A 17,495-nucleotide genomic window follows, 5' to 3' on the forward strand; every position below is an offset into this window, starting at 1 on the left:
TATGGGCCTGTGCCTGCTGAATGTATAAGCTTTTATTCTCCTAGCTGCGGATTTTATGCATGAGAAAGCCATGACTTGAATGTAAAAGAAAAAAAAAGCCTGAGAAAGGATATGGCTGTTCAGTTGATGCTCCGGCAGATACATCCAGAGATGTATTTGCATAAATACATCATGTGTTTTAAAGCTGTCCATAAATCAATACAATTGCCCCCTCAGGCTTCTCAACAGGGCCTGGTGAACAAATGCATGGATCCTATTAGGCGTTAGGTCAACAGTGAAGAAGAAAAGCAACAGCTGAAGTATGGCAGCCACTGTTTACAATGCATCATGCATAACTTAAATGGCAAAACGTCGGCTCCCTCCTGAAATATTTAGTGCCCAGGACTCCCTAAAATATGATTCCCACATGCAGGATGTCCCCAGGCCTGAGGCAGGCACGTCATAGGAGCAAGATGGTTGGGGGGGGTTCCTGTTCAAAGGCTCGGGGGGCAAGGGGGTCTTCAGTGAGCTCAGGAAACCAATGTTTGAGAAATATGTACGATGTACTGTTGTGGAAAGTTGTAACCCAGCATAGATGAGTTTATAGCCTGCTGGTGGTTAGCCTATGGGCTGTATACCGAGTAAAGCGAAGCCGGATGCGCTAAACACATCAAAATATATTTGGATGTTTGAAATAAAGATGTGTTGTCATAGAATACACAGGAAGGCTTCAAAAATTGGGGGAAACTGTTGAAGAGCACACTTAGGGTGCTAAATTTTAAACGACAGAAAAACGTCCATTCTTTTTGTTATTATTTTTTTATGAAACAGAGCAGTGGTTTTGAAGAAAAAGAGACAAAACGCTTCTGTAATTTTACAGTCAGAGAGGAATCTTTTGGAAAAATCTCCAAACAAAAGCTCCTGCTTCTGAAAAATGAAATGTAAAAATAAATGTTATTACACTCGGAGCTAAAGTAACAAAAATAGTTAAAATATTAAAATAAATAAGTAACTGTGGAATATTTATGTAAAGTTTACTTTTTCTGACCTGACTAAGAGCACTGTTTTTTTTTATTTAGCTTAAGATATGATCATTACAATAATAATAGCATTAACAGGGATCGAGTAACATGAACTGATCTGTGTGTACTCTAAATAGCATCACCCAACTAAGAGTTGTTTTCTATCTCATCCTCGACCAGGTGAGAGGGAGAGTTAGACTTTTGAAATATGTTTTGAATTTTTTAACACAATGAAAGCTAAGCATATTTGGGCGTGTGTTGCCCGGTACGTAATAATCACATGCATAGGTCTGTCTTCCTAAGTACATCTTAGATTCAGTTTCGAGGCCCAATATAGAAAAATCCCAACAGTCCTCTATTCTAGCTCATGAAGACATAGAATGAATTTCCCTGAAAGTTCTTTTAAATAAAGAAAAATCTTATATTTTTCCAAAGGAGACAAGTGTAAATTTGGAGAACAACAAGACGCACCCATCTTGTGACTTTGTTTCAGGACTGACTACTTTTTCAAAGATATACATTTTAGTGAAATATTAATGCAGAAATACCAAGGTCCAGGGATCCCAATTCTGGAGGAAATTGCCCAATTTATATGTGACTTATTTCTTGTGGAGGTTGACTCAAGACACTGGACCTCTATGGTCTCAAAAGAGTACATGCATTCAGTTGTGAGTCAATTCACTCCTTCTCAATTAAGTTTAAAAGTGAAGAAAATCAATATAGATTAATAAGTCCAAATTATTATTTTATTTGTTCAAACGAAAGACTTCTGTTTCAGATAATCCAATCATTCAGGATTGTATTCTGTATTGTTTCTTTCTTAATTTTTCAAATAAGGCGAACAGGCATATTTGAAGCTTCAAATATTGATTTTCTTCAATTTTAAACTTAAATTGAGAAGGAGTGAATTGACTCACAACTGAATGCATTTTAGTGAAATATGTTTGAGTAAGCTGAATGTAAAAAAAATGTGTCTTTTGTGATCGCTGTCCCATGGGACAAAGAGCAAATAAAGAGAAAGTTAAAGAACAAGTTGGTAGAAGAAAGTCTTGAGCAGGAAGAAAACAAAATCGAAGAAGCACGAAATGAAGATAAATATACTGTTACACAAAAACTACAGCTAATAATTTGTAACGGATATTATTATTCTATCCATAATAACAATAAGCAAGAATATTGCATTTACAATTTACAACTCTATTAACAATACCATAAGTGCTATTAATATTTCATCTGCTGATAAAGTCCTGATTATCAGTATATTTCTTAATAAATATGCCATTGACAACAAATCAATTCATCTACATTAAACTTTCTAGGATCAAACGTTGTGCGGGGATGGTGCCTCAAATGTCCTTTTCAATTTTTTTAATGAAATCACATATAAGACTTGATTGCTCAATTATTCATGACTCAGAATCGACTCGACTGAATTTAGCCGGATTCTGAAAGCAGAAATAGGCTCCTATTTATGACCATTAAGTGATAAAATTGAATCCTGCTCTGCAGTTTTCAACTTGTCCACATCAAATAACACCCGTATCAGGTATCTTGGTAGTTAGTCATAGGAACTAAAAACAAAAGAAGGCCACAGTTCTCCAAAAAAAAGAATGAGGGTATAGCAGGTTAAAGTGCTTCAGATTTACTAATATAAAGTGACACCAAGGGTGCAAACTATCAAAAGTCTTGAAATTCACCTGCTAAGTTAATGAAGTAAATTTCACTTCCCAGCAGTTCATCACAATTTTCCACCACAACCAGCCTCCATGTATGCACAGGTATGCCATTGGGTATAGGGCTATGGGTGACAAAATTAATGTTGCCTAGTTATCTTATATGGTAATTGAATTACTTTTAAGTGGTTGGAACCGTAATGATTCTCTAGGTACGATTTTCAGTGTAAATGTATACATATGTGTGTGTGTGTGTGTGTGTGTGTGTGTATATATATATATATGGTTTCACCTCTACCCAGGCAGAAATATCAGCCACAAACCTCTGCCCGCGGCCTGATCTGACCACCATGCCCTTGCACTGAAACTTTCGCAAAGATGTACACTTAAAAACAACTCATCATTCTGTCCACAAATGCATGCCATCCAAAAAGTCCACACTACAGTACTCACCGTTGTACATAGTGAGGGCTTTCATATGAAGGTGAGGGAACCTTGACCAATGGTAAGAATGCTATAAATGTATGTTGTCTTATATCGGTCACACTAGCAGGGGTACCCCTTAAATTAATTTAGAGTCTAAATATGGGCCTTCCCCAGGGTGCACGCATCACTACGCAAAGCAAGGTATGCCAGTAATGGGTACAAGAAGAACATATGTCCACCTTCAAATATACAACCTAGTAATTTACATGGAGAAACAATGTGTTGTGGCAGATTTTGTGGTTCTGATTATGAGCGTAGGTTCCATTTATCGCATGTGATACATAATGGTACCACGGAGCACATTATTTATTGGGTGTGATAAATAACACCTATTACGAGTTGGTGGGGAATAACATGCAGATTGTTTCACCCAAATCTGGATGATACAGTAAATACTGTATGCTTTTTTTTCTCCCATTACATTTCATCACGTTTGACCTGCCAAATGTTAACGTAGATTGAGGTATTTAACACATCTGGTAATTATAGGATGCGTTAAATACCTACCAACTCGTAATTCTGACCCGTGCATAAACAGAGGTATATGCACGGGTCAGAATGTATTGACCAACTTGTTATCAGGGCCTGTGTGTTTGATTGTCTCTACACTGCAAAGTTGTAGTTCTTTCCTTGGAATTCAGTTGTCTGTCTAGGAGGCATCCTTCTCTTTCCTCCATCTACACTCTCATCCATGCAGGCCAGGAAGGGCGCTGAGAGCTGATGCTACGCTCTTTCTATGTCTCAATCACTTATTACGCATTGTTCTCTTCCTCCTTCACCCACTGTTTCTGCCACAATGGTTATACAGTTGTCAAAGTGATGCAACTCCCAGGACACTTGTGCACAAGCCCTTTTGTGTATGGTTCTGTATCTAACACGCACTGTGTTTTCCTGCCTCTGGTATCTGCAGCTGGAGAGAATCACCCCTACTAGGTGCCTTCAAAGTGAAGGAACACTACAATTACACATAATGTAAAATAGGCTGCAATACGTGCAAAGAGATTTCCTGTTTGAGAAAAAGCAAGTCCTTTCCAAATATATAATGTTAGTAACACACAACCAGAATGCATCTAGTGCAAATATTTTGTATGCGTGTTCATTAGGAAGACACACTCCAGGTCTGGGCTGGTAACACCAATGCATTACCTCTCAAAGAAAAAATATTTGTCACCATGAAGCCTCAAAAGACTCCACTGAAGCTATGTACTGGATTCAACTGAAGCAACCTTCAAATTTGCTGATTAACCAATTACACACATTAACACTTCTTTCAGGCCACAGGCAGCAGGGTTACTTCTTTCTCTGTCTGCCTCTCCCTTGTCTTCCCAACACAGGAAAGACTCCGAATTCCCTTTCAATCACAGGCACCTCATTGTCGGCATTAATCGTTCAGGAACCCTGGTTTGTTTTAACAAAAAGTATGGCAAGCGTTTGTGTAAAATCAAAAAAGAATGGGAAGATTGTTGCCAACTGATCCGCCCCCACACTTCACGCGCCACCCACAGTTCTACAAAACTTTCTGCTCGTGGCTTTTCACATTAAAAGCAGAGCTCATGCCCCATTTTACATTTGAGAGAAAAATGGCCACGAACATTCATCCAGTTTCAAAGTCACAAAGAAAACTGATTTAAAGTAAACAGAAGAGAAAAAAAATCAGAACCGTTTTCAGGTTAAATTCCCACGAGGAAATATTGGCATGTGCATAGACATATAGGCACTCGTACAGAAATATTGGCACTTGTGATGAATATGTTGGATTTTACGAAGGAAAGTTGTCATGTGCGAGAAAATATTGGCATGAGACTTGAGAGTCACTTACAGCGTATACGTGTCGGGTTAATTATAGAAGGAAATATTGGCATTCCTAAAGCAATGCTTCCACTTGCGATGAAATATTAGCACTCAGGAGGAAATTCTGCGAATTTGAGGGATAATTATACCTGTGCATAGACTTAAGAAAATTGGGACCTCCTCTCATTACCAGAAAACCAAAGATGGGGGCCAAGAGGAGACTTTGTTCGAGTTACTAAAACGTCCAGAACTGTACATATTCTTGACGAGGCTCCCAGCCGAAAGAAGGCTTTGTTTTTCTCACCTAAGTTTGTGCTATAGAAGTCACTCACACAGACATTTTCTATCCACCGCTGCACTCTTGCATCTCTGTAGATAAATCACACGCGCGTGTATGTATGTATGTGTGTTCTTCTGCGCATACACAGATGTATAAGCGACGTTCAGAGAAGCCACCTAGGCCCTGACATTATATATCGCAGGACTGCAGGTTTGTCTGTGACGGGCTAAAGGCCTGTGGAGTCAGCCAGGGCTGTGAAGTGGTCAGTGGGAGATTTCTAACAGGCCTACCTCGCTGAGAGGGCAGTCAGGCAGCGTCAGGCACTACACCGAGCTGCTGTGAAAAATATCGCTCTACAGACCGGTCCTGCGGGGCACTGGAACACTCACAGATACACCGGTGATCCCTCCAAATGTAAACACGCCTCCATCTTTACTGACTGAACTGAAGAGCTAATGAAGGCAGGGCGGGTATAGGGCAGGCCTGTGCGTGATATCGTCAGTACAAGAGGTCATCTATGCTAATAGAGGTGCGTAGCTACAGGCGGTGGGCGGGGGTCCGGTATGAGTCTGACACCGCACTGGTGTGTTCAAGTTCTGCACAACACTGCTCACACAAGGTCACTATTATAGCACAGAACTAGAGTGACCCGGTCATATACAGCGCAGCATATGCTGCGGACATACACTGGACTAGTCACATGTACCACGGCATTAAGTAGGTCGCATACAGCGCAGCACTGACACAATAACATATAGCACAACACTGAAGGGTCACGTACAGCGCGGCACTGACGGGTCAAGTACAACACAGCGCCTGCGTGGTCTCGGCGGGGTCACGCACAGCCCAGCGCTGGCGGGGTCACGCACAGCGCTTGCGGAGTCCCGTACGCTGGCAGGGTCACGCACGTCATTGCGCTGACGGGGAGGTACACATTAGCACAGTCTAGAGAGGCACCGCAGATCCTTACCTTTCTTGATGACTGACTGGTCCAGAAGGCTCATCCCCGAGCTGTCCTCCACCACCTGCAGGGGCACCAGGAACAAAGGCGCTTTAGAACAGGGCGCTGGGAACACACGGGGAGGGGCCTGCAGCAGCTAATGCACGCATACACAACCAGAAACACAAACAGGCCTGTATGAAAACACAAAGCATCAAAACACACACTTTCAATCACAAACACACGTCCAAACAAAAGAAACGTAAAAGGATGCAAAGACACAATACACAAATACTAAAAGGTACTACGCACACAGACCCACGCCCACAGAAAACATGGCACACACAAGAAAGTCGGCTTCTAGGTGACTGCTCTGGAGGTCTGGTGCCTCTTGTTCTAGGTATTGTCAGATGCCCTGCTTCTTGGCTCTGCGTCCTTGTTTCAGAATGCTCCGCTCTCACGCCCTGATCTTTTGATCTGTTATGGGCTCCAGGCGCCATGTGTGCTCTGACTCTAAGCGCTTCGATCTTAAGCTATGTGTGGTCTATGTTTCTTGTGTGTCGCGATGCTCTGATCTTTCGCTATTATTAGCTCTAGTTTTCCTATATGGTATGGTGCTTGGGTGCCCTAATCCGTTTCCAAGCCGTGTTTCTGGGTACTCTGAGTTTTGAGTTTGTGCTTCCTCTGCTGTTCTGTTCTTTTTTAACTACTGTGCTCTCGGGTCTAGACACCCTGCTCCACAGTACTGTGTTCGAGTTCTAGACGTCTTGTTGTTAAGCTTTTTGGTCTGTGTGATCCTCTATTCGGGTGCTGTGCGTTTGCGCTCTGGCACAAATGCTCAGCCCTGCCTTTGTTTTGCCTCAAGGTGCTCTCAATCAAGGCGCTATGTTCTGGGTTCGCCGGCTGCAACTGCCCTCCCACTCCGGGTTCTCTGTTTACGCATGCGCTGTCGTGTACCCCAGATGCTCAGCCCTGGTTCTAGCTTCTCGAAGTGCGAACTCCGGGTGCTGGAATGGGCTCTCTGCTCGGGTTCCACCTGACCTGCGCTCGCTGGTAATTGTGTAATGCGGTAATACGTGGTCTGTCTGTAAAGCGGTAATTTTGCGCCATGTTTGTGTGGTAACATGGGAGTTGCTAGGTGGCAGTATGTCGAATGCTTGTCTGGTAACAGTTTGTATCTGGCTGCGGTTTAACAATAGATTTGGAGCGCGCTGTGAGGCTAAACGGGCTCTCGTGAGTCGCATTTCAGACTTGCGTAATAGATGTGCGGGGGGTGTTTAGGGAAACAGGCCCTCTGCTCCCAAAGCTATGCAAAAGACAGGCACACCACCCTAAGGCGGTGGCATGGCTCCAAACACACCTTAGACGACAATAGCAAACGTATGCGCACGCACAAATCAAGCAGACAAACGCACATAAATAGATGCTCACGTCTAGAAATACGCAGAACTCACCCATTCGACTCACACATGTGCGAATACGCACGCAGCATGCATACCGCGCAGACATACGCTAAACGCACACATATGCAAATAATACAAGCCCATCCACAAAACATGTATACAGCACGCACACACTAAAGCTATAGAAATGTTTACTGTATACATATATACTAACTCTAACGCGCAAGCACGAGTTCACACGTGCTACCACTCAGGAACGCGCACAAACACGCCAAGAACATATATTCAGAAAATATCCTTGTTATAACTGTTGCTACGATTTACGTTTTTACACAGAAAAGAACAAGAAATAGTAAAAAAAAAATTAACAGTAAGAGATGTTCACAAATTCTACTTGGAAACCACGGTGTGGATTACAGGCCGACAACTTGCAAAGGAACGCGCCAAAATCTCAAAAGCGAAGAATAAAATGGAAAATCATATTTACAGATGCGACGGGGTCGAAGGGGGGGGGGGGGCGTATGATATTGGTACAATGTACGTCTACGACAAAATTAGTTAAAATATATTTACAAAAAAAAATAGCATTTCCTAAGAACTGGAGGCGTGTTCCCCGTCGCCGGTTCTGTAAAATAAGGAATTCACTATCGGGCGCGCATGTCTGGATAAGACGAGGCATAAAATCGGGTTTTTTGGGAATGCTGCTTGTTGGGACCTGCCCAGTCCTGCGTTGAATTCTAATTTTGAAGAATTATTTTAATTATATTCCGTTGTGCATGGATTGTGAAGTAATTGCAATGAGAAAATATAAATATTAAACGGGTATTTAAGCGACAACGAAACCAACTCCCTACATAAATATCAAAGAGTCATAAATATCTGTGTAGGCATGTATCAGAGTCGCACAAAATTGTCTTTATTTAGGAAACTGTATTTGTAGGTAATGACGCGTTTCAAGTCATTTAATAAAGAACACGCAAAAGTTTTTGAACAGCGGGTAGTTGAATTGGGTCCTCCAGATTATTTTAAAAATCTTCCCCGTTTCCATTTCTTGGACGTGCTGACTTTTGGGTTTATATTTCATTTAACAAGGACCCGTTTGAATAAGACACCCGTGCAAAAAAAGTAACACAAGTCTACTAAAAAGGAATGAAAAGCACACGCGAGCTCTCAAAGGTACAGATCAAGTGAGAGATTTTTTTTATCTTTTAGTTTTTAAAACCTTTAAAACGCAATTAAAAGTGATAGCATTGTGAGCATTAAGGAGACGAAAGTAGGAATATGTATTTAACAAAGAGGCATCACGCGTCTCCCGCCTTGCAGATCTAAACACAAAAAATGAAAAATATTTTGGAAAGAATTAGCAGTTAAATTTGCCGTTGGATTTTTCGTCCGTGGACAAACACGACACCACAAACAAGGGGAGTTTTTAACATATTATTATTATTATTATTATTTTTAAAGCGCACCGTGGTCGCGTGTAAGTGTTAAGAGACGTTGTTGCCTTTTTGGTTTCTGATCGCAGCAGACCTCAGGATTACCTGTCATTGCGGTCGCGATAAGTGCGACCGCCGCGGGCCGGGGCCGTGTTCCGCCAGCAGCGGCCGGCCGGGGCCAGCGCCGCGATTGTCGTTACTTGTTGATATCATCTTGGCTGCAAGTCGTGACTGGTTGCTATGTAGGAGGGCGGGTGACCATTGTTGTCGCTTTAAAGGCGCTATTAAAGGGTTACTATTATGTCGGAGTATTTTAAAGTGTATTGTCCCACATCACAATACGTTACGTTGCCTTACGTTATGTATTTTCGCATCTGCGGGGCACATCCTATGCTTTCATTATTATCTAGAGTTCTAGTAGGAGGAATGAAGCATTGTTTGCTTCGAAGTGCCGCGTGCATTTGTCGGGCTTGGCCCTGTCCGCTCACGCTGCAAACATTCTGCATATGCATGTACCACAGTGGGTTGGGGGTAAGGGTAGGGTAATTACCTCCACTTCCGGAATGGGAGGGCAGTAGGAGGAAGCGGAGGGTGAATAACGCAGTCAGATTCAGCAAACATGCGTCAGATTCCTGGCTCTCAATAGACGCGCAGTGTGATCTTGTCTTTTATAAACGCAGAGCCCAGAAGCGTTTCATGCATACCGCAGAACCGTGGCAGTTGGGCCCTGCGGGCCTCTTCTCTGTAAGGGTACGAGCTAGACGGTTCATGGAGATTCGGCTCAAAGGCACGTGGCAGTGACGCCTAGTGTGATCCTAAAACAGTGGGGACTACTTCAAGCACTTTTAGCGCGCAGAAGAGGCTGGTAGCGCTATGCACATGCAGCGCGCAGAAGAGGCTGGTAGCGCTATGCACAAGCAGGCTCTGTTAGCATGAGTTGGAGACGCTAAAGACTATTGCCACTCGGCCGGGTGAGCGCGTTCTGTACACTTGTAGCGCCTAAACAAGGCTCGCAGCGCTGAGACCCACCTGGATGTCCTCGATGCTGTGGTGGCCCAGGCCGTGCAGACTCAGGTGCCCCTCCGACAGGCCGTGGCCCCCGTCCCCCAGGCCGTGCAGCAGGCGGGGCACCCCGCCGTAGTCCCGGCGGGGGTCCAGTCCCAGGGCGCGGTGGGTCTGGGAGAGCAGCACCCCCTCTTCCTGGCGGGCGCGCTGGGAGTGCCAGGCCTGCTGCTGCTGGTGCAGGGGCCCCAGGCCCGAGTAGGGGTCTGTGAGGTGGGGGTAGCCGGACTCCTGGCTCTGGGAGTAGGACAAGGAGGGCTGCGGGTAAGGGGGCGGGAAGTACGGCGGCTGGAAGTCCGAGGCCGGGGTGTGGCAGAGCGGGGGCGCCGTCGAGTAGCCCGCCTGGTTCAGGGAGGAGAGCTGGGAGAGCCGGCTCCCGGAGGAAGAGCTGTTCAGTCCATCAGGGCGGTCCTGGAGGGGGGAGAGCACAGTCAGAAGCAGGTAACAACACTCTGGAGCAGCGAGACATACAGACAGGTGGAGACCACCGGCAACCACTCGCATCAGGGGCCTATCGACACACCCAGGCAGGTGTGGAGCATCAGGCAGGCACACGTCATCAATAACCACTAGTATGAGGCCTGGAGACATAGTAACGCATGTGTGCATCATCAATAATCCCTGGTAGGGGGCCTATCGATAACCTGGGGCAGGTACACGCCATCAATAACCACTAGTATGGGGCCTATTGATAAACAGAAGTAGCTACACTCATCAATAACCAATAATATGGCGCCTATTGATAAACTAAGGTAGGTACACGTCATCAATAACCACTAGTATTGGGGGGCTATCGATAATCTAAGTTAAGTACACGTCATCAATATCCACTAGTATTGGGGGGCTATCGATAATCTAAGTTAGTTACATGTCATCAATATCCACTAGTATTGGGGGGCTATCGATAAACTAGCGCAGGTGTAGATGATCACAGCCGCTCGTACCGGTGCCTCAGCCATGCAGTGACTCAGGCCTGGGCCATCAACAATGAACTCGCATCAGGGGCTTATCAATAAACTAACACAGGAGCAGATCACCAATAATCATTCATATCAGGAGCTTATCGATAAACAACCATAGGTATAGATTCTCAATAATCCTTTTATATACATGGGATCTAGATGATCAATACCCACTAAGACAGGTACAGACATCAATAATCACCCGTATCAGGTGCTTATCGATTAACTCGCGCAGGTGTATATCGTACATAATCACTGCTATCGGGGGTTATTGATAAACTAGCGCCAGTGCATATCACCATTAATCACCGGTATCGGGGCCTATATTATGGAATAGATGATCAATACTTTCTCAAACAGGTACAGAGCATCAATAGCCAATCAAACGGTCCTATATTCTCAGTAATTCCACAGACTCGGTGCAGGGGTGAGCATCAAACAAAGACATGTAAAGATCACCGATAACTTCCCAGGCAAACGTAGAGAATCAATATTCCCCTTTCCCATCTATTAACAGGTTCGTGGCAATCCATTCAGACACACGGGGTCGTCAGCGCTCACTCAGACAGGCGCGGGCAATCAATAGTCGCACACACTAGTGTTCGAAGGGGTCTCACAAGTTGTTGGCAGTCGACGTGAGCCGCTGCGATTATACATGGGTGGGATACGGCCTGCTGCCTTTCAAGCCCGTGTGTAATACATGCGACCCTGTGCTTTCCACAATATACAATGGCTCCGTTGGTTATCTGGAAGGGAGTCACTACTCCGCGCCTCGAAGGCCTGAAATCCAGTCAGATCAAAGCGCTAAACGCGCGTATAGATGAGTAATATTCATCACAGCCTCCATAAACGCCGTGTGTGTCGCGTGGACGTGTTGTGCGTGTCTGTGATATGTATGTTTTGGGTGAGCTTTGTGTGTTATGTGTGGTGTATGAGCGTTGTGTGGGTTTTGAGTGATGTATTCGTGCGTGTGTTACATGTGAAACCTTATACGCTCTGGGCACCCCCCTCTGGGTCACGAATAGTTCTCACACCATCCACATAGGCACACAGGATCAATATATCTACAGGAGGGCCGTGCCCTAGGCAAGAGTGGAAAGATGCCGCCCCCTCCCTTTTACTACCATCACTCTCTCCCCCTTTCATCCAGGCTAGAAGAATTAATGCATTAGATCTGCCCAAACTCATGTTTTTCGCTGCCCTAGGCGGCCGCCTAGTCTTGCCTAGTGGTGGAAACGGCCCATATCTAGTATCCACCCATACACAGCTGCGGATAATCTATCCACAATTACAGGGCAGCCCTACAGATTCATACTGTCTGTACTGGAACATACCACCAGTGTGCTTTTCATGGCCCGCAAACATGCGTAGAGGTAATGTCACCCTTAATCAGTTTCCATACCTACGGGCCACAATTAAAGGGCCATAGCGCCTGTAAACACGGGTAAGGCGCTGCACTGTAATTGTAAACGCGCCGTGTGCAGGTTGTGTCACCGGCCAGCGATACCCACTTGTACTTTCAAAACCACAGGTGTCCTCTGTACATCGCATGCAGTCTACAGACACCCATCCAGATCACCAATAAACAGCGTTCTCCACCGTAAACACACACCTGGGGGCACGCGTCTGCAATCACCTCATCCACAAGGCGTCTTCCATTTCAGCGCCTTGAAGTGGCCGTGGGCGCTCAGACGCAATAGAACCCTCCCCCCCCCCCCCCCCCCATGCCTGTCAGCGTATGCGTGGATAGCTGACACAGAACAAGAGTCACATAAAACCCCCTGTGGGGAAGGAGTAAAATGGCAGATAAGCACCTCGTGTAAAGCACACCTCTCTTGCAAGTAGAAACATGATTTGAAGACGTACAGGTGGAGGACGCTCAGCGCCTAAAGGACCACATTATGCACAAGCACTAGTGCAACTGCAAGCAGTTCACGAACTCCGGTGCCTGTACACTCGTGCAACACATGCACGCCCGCTTTAAGCGCCTGTATAGCACTGAGCTCACAACCCCCTACATCTGTGTAAGAAGTGTTGAGCAGACATCTGCATTACACCGTGACCCCCCCCCCCAACTCCCCAAGCCCCAGTAACCACCATTCACCTGCAATTAGCAGTGAGAAGTCACCATCAGCCTGTGCCCACTAGAGCCTGGCCAGTCGTGCCCACTGCAGCCCTAGGGCGCATAGAGGGCACTGGAAGCACGGCAGTTCGGGACACCAGCATTGCAAATGATAGTATTTAGGGAAGGCAGCGAGTGGGGCGCATAGAGCACTGCACAGAGCAGGCAGAAATGGGGCACAGAGCAGGCAAAGTGCATTGCACGGGGATGACGCAGGGCACAAGGCGTATCGGGGCCGCATGCAGGGCAAGTAGCAGTGCACATAGCGGATTGAGGCGGGCTGTTACCTAAGAGGCACATACAGGAAGAGAGAAAAGACGCACACAGCCAGATGGAGGTGAAGAGATCGCTTCACGGATCTCGGGAGACACGCAACAGGCAGGTACCTTCGCCCCAGGAGACGTGCTATGCGCGTGTGTGTGCATGGGGGGGGGGGGCGTGCAGTGACCTGCACCCCCTTTCTCGCTCCAGGCAGTTTTCGGGTGCTCTGGAGTTAGGGTCATCAACTTCTGACTGCAGTACTCTCTCTGCACCCCTCCCCCGGGCTATGGCGACAAAGAGATTTACCCGACACCCACAAATCAAGGCAGCGCGCCCCTACACGACCTAAGAACAAGGATCGTCGACCCCCAAACACCCCACACCACTGTAGCCCCCACCTCCCCTCGCAAACACACATATCTGCAGAACGTGGCGGCATCTCCTGGACCACTCCCCGTCAACTGTCACTCCCAAAAAGTACGTGCAAACATTAACCAGCGAAGGACCCGTCCACCACCGCAGACACACGCACCGCCGTGCCCTCACCACAGCACACCCCGCTCCCACTCACCATGGCAGAGTACGTGTGCACCAGCATCTGTGCAGAGTACAGGTCGGCAGGAGCAGTGCAAAAAACAAAAATACACCAAACCAGCGAGCGAAAAATCTCAGTTCTGCCCCCAAAAGCCCCGGTCCATGCAGTGCCGAAATGCAGATCCGTGGGTGCTCAGTGCGGGGGCGGAGGAGGGGTCCAGGGCAGAGAGTCAGTGCTAGCCCAGGGTCAGTGCCAGGGCTGGAAGTGCAGGAGGGTGGCAGTCAGTGGCAGTGCGCAGAGACAAGAGTTCCTTGGGAAGGAGCTCAGGGCCCCGAGGTTGCTCTTCGGGGGGCGGTGGGGGACAGGGGACTGGGTCAGGACTTCAGAAGAATGCTCCAGTGCCCGGGGGAGGAGGTGTGCCAGGGAGGCAGGGGGTCGTGGGGGTCTTTGCTACAGGGATGTGCCAGGAGGTTGCAGGGGAGGTGAATATAAACCCCAGGTAATTCTGCCCCAGTTGGTTTCTGTGCCACGGGCCAGTGCCGGAGGGGGTTCCTGGGGTCTCGGTGCCAGGGGTCTCAGTGCCAGGGAGTAGTGCCCGGGGGTCGTCGCTCCAGGGATCTCGGTGCCAGACTCGCAGACCCTGCTTGTGCTCCGAGGGCTACAGACGGTGCCTTTGCCACAGCCGTCAGCCTCTGAGGACACTCCGCCTCCATGCACTCCACTTATAGCGCCGGGGACGCGCAGGAGGCGCGTGAGCGCGCCTTAAAGAGACAGCGCACGCCTGGCTGACTTCCAGCCCTTTGTGAACTATATAGTTGGAGGGGTTGTTGGGGGTGGGTAGGGTGTCGGGCGGGGGTAGAAGGGGGGCACAGGAGAAGATTGTATTTATTGGCAATAGGCACCTCTTTAAGTACACAATAAGGAGGAATAGTACCCTTTAAATATTTACACATATGCAAAACCATGCATATATAAACACACGAATATATTCACGTATGGTATATGTTTACATGTATGATCTCATGTTGGTTTTCATACATTCCCACATTCAAGTATACAAATACATATCTGGATACACACATGTGTGTTTATAAACAGTAGATGCATTTATACGTCTGTGTGTGTGTGTGCGTATATATAGACACTCACATCTACATACAGAATGCATACGGCCATACACGTATATTCAGCCCCCCCCCCCACCTTACATATACCGGTACCGATACACATATATTAATTTTATTATGTAGCACTAGGTAGCGCTTTTCGGTTACTCCAAAGCGCCCAACAAATTGAAAACAAATAGTACTGGGTAAAAGGAAGCGGTGGTTGAGTCCGACGGGACGAGGTGAGTGACCTGTGAGTCACTCATTCTTCGAATGCGACACCTTTCTGGCTTGAGATGAGTGGGATGTAATCACACACATGCACACGTTTATACACACAGTTTAGATGTACGTGTGCAAACACACATCATTGCACATACATACTACGTGTGTATGTATGCACATACTTACCTCTATGTATACATGCACACATATTTACCTATGAAATATCTACATAAACATATGTGTGTGTAAACGCCCATAACCTAAGCATTTTCGACTGTTTATCTCTATAACTAAAGAAAACATTTTTATTTCATAAAAGCAGGCTGTCATACGGCGCTTTTCCCTTCATTGTTGGAGCCAGGTAATATTTTTGGGGAGAAATATACTTCTTGTGTGTCTTTGCGGCAGCCTGAACAGACAAGTGCAGGCAGCACCTGAAACCGACTGCCCCGGCGTCGCGGAGAACCGCGAACCCCAGAGAAGCCCTCTGCTGAAGAGCGGGGGTGACAAAAAACAGAAGGCAAAGTCTGTCTTGGGACTTCCTTTCTGTAAATGTTGAGAATTTCCCAGCACCCCAATGGTTTCCACTCGTCCACAAAACACGTTAAAAAAAAGAACATGAGGTCGGCCAAGAGAGGACACACTCCCCCCCTCCCCCACACACACTTTGTCACACCCCACCCATGAGATACAGAATTGTCCACGCGGCACGGGCATGTTAGCAAGATCTCTTTTCATTTCACACTTACAACCCTTTTTCAATTCACAGCCTCCCGTGCACGACATTTTTCAAATAATTCTTATTTTTAAATGTTTGTCGAGACACACTTTTTAAAATGCGTCTTGAAAACAAAGGAGTAATTGCATTCAGACAAAGTTTACGTGTCTCCTGGATACGGGGAAAAAAATGGAATTTCGCCTCCAGCTCCGTAGATCGTAAATTCACTTAGAAGCTCTCTGTAAAGCCGCGGGGAAAACACTTAAAATAAGAAAGGCAATGTTTATAAAAATAACAGAAGAGAGGAAACGGCACAATAAAAAAGACACGTGCTCATGCACTGCATAGTGAGGGGCACTTCGAGGCGCACCCCAGAGCATGGCGAATAATTACTATGCTGGGACACCGGACGGAAACAGCTTTTGAAAAAGTTCCCCCCCCCCCCCCCCCCCAAAGAAAATCAATAACAGTATAAAATGGTATAACACCGAAAGAAACTCAACTCAAAAAGTAAATTTCCTAATTGTAATGTTAAAAACAGATCACGGACGACCCTTTAAATATATTTAAAAATATTGATTCTAAATATAAAGCTTCCAGTGTGTATTTTGAAATAAAAAATGTGCTTTTTTGAAGGGAACATGCGCATTTTCAAAGCCATGAATTGTATTTTGAAACAATGCGTGTGCATTCCCCCAATGGAAAAAGCGCATTTTTGAGAGAAACTGGGATTTTTACAGTAGGAAGGTGTGTTTATGTGCGATGCATGTCAGTGCAAGGATGAAAGGTGTGTTTTTGGGCGATGCATGCAGTGCAAGGATGAAAGGTGTGTTTTTGTGCGATGCATGTCAGTGCAAGGATGAAAGGTGTGTTTTTGGGCGATGCATGCAGTGCAAGGATGAAAGGTGTGTTTTTGTGCGATGCATGTCAGTGCAAGGATGAAATGTGTGTTTTTGGGCGATGCATGTCAGTGCAAGGATGAAAGGTGTGTTTTTGGGCGATGCATGCAGTGCAAGGATGAAAGGTGTGTTTTTGGGCGATGCATGCAGTGCAAGGATGAAAGGTGTGTTTTTGGGCGATGCATACAGTGCAAGGATGAAAGGTGTATTTTGGGTCCAGGCTTGAAGTGCCAGGTTGAAGGCGTAACTTGTCATTTCCAGTCAGACGTGCCTCCTTTGTAAGGAAAAGTGCGCGTCTCTTCTGCACATTGAACATCAGTAAATAGTTCAAATGCGGATTTTATGTCCACTTCCCTGGTTCGTTTTCCTAGGCAGCGTCCGCCTTTAGAGGCGCACAGAGACACAGGGCGATCCCCTTGATCTGGTCTCGCGACCTGCTGCCAGAGAGACCCTCTGGTCCGGACAGGGAGGAGCTCGCAAGAGAGTGCTTAGAAGCTCCTTCGGTAGGGCAGGGAGGCTAGGAAAGGGAGGGGAGCTGGTCGCCCCTCCCTATCACCCCCATACACCCTCTTACCTCTCGGAGCCAGGGCAGCCT

General features: G+C 46.4%; 1 protein-coding gene across 1 annotated transcript in view; it reads right to left on the reverse strand.

Annotated features, from left to right (window-relative positions):
• Nucleotides 1-14,646, reverse strand: part of TFAP2E (transcription factor AP-2 epsilon) — a 95,021-nt gene extending 80,375 nt beyond the window's left edge. The window contains exons 1-3 of the mRNA XM_085647984.1: nt 13,989-14,646; nt 10,040-10,483; nt 6,202-6,256 (exon numbers count right to left, since the gene is read on the reverse strand). Of these exons, the coding sequence (XP_085504110.1) occupies nt 6,202-6,256; nt 10,040-10,483; nt 13,989-14,015 (526 nt within the window). The 5' untranslated portion in view covers nt 14,016-14,646. The remainder of the gene's footprint in view (nt 1-6,201; nt 6,257-10,039; nt 10,484-13,988) is intronic.
• Nucleotides 14,647-17,495: the final 2,849 nt, after the last annotated feature.

The sequence above is a fragment of the Triturus cristatus genome, chromosome 3_2, assembly GCF_964204655.1.
Source record: "Triturus cristatus chromosome 3_2, aTriCri1.1, whole genome shotgun sequence".
Lineage (NCBI taxonomy): Eukaryota > Metazoa > Chordata > Amphibia > Caudata > Salamandridae > Triturus > Triturus cristatus.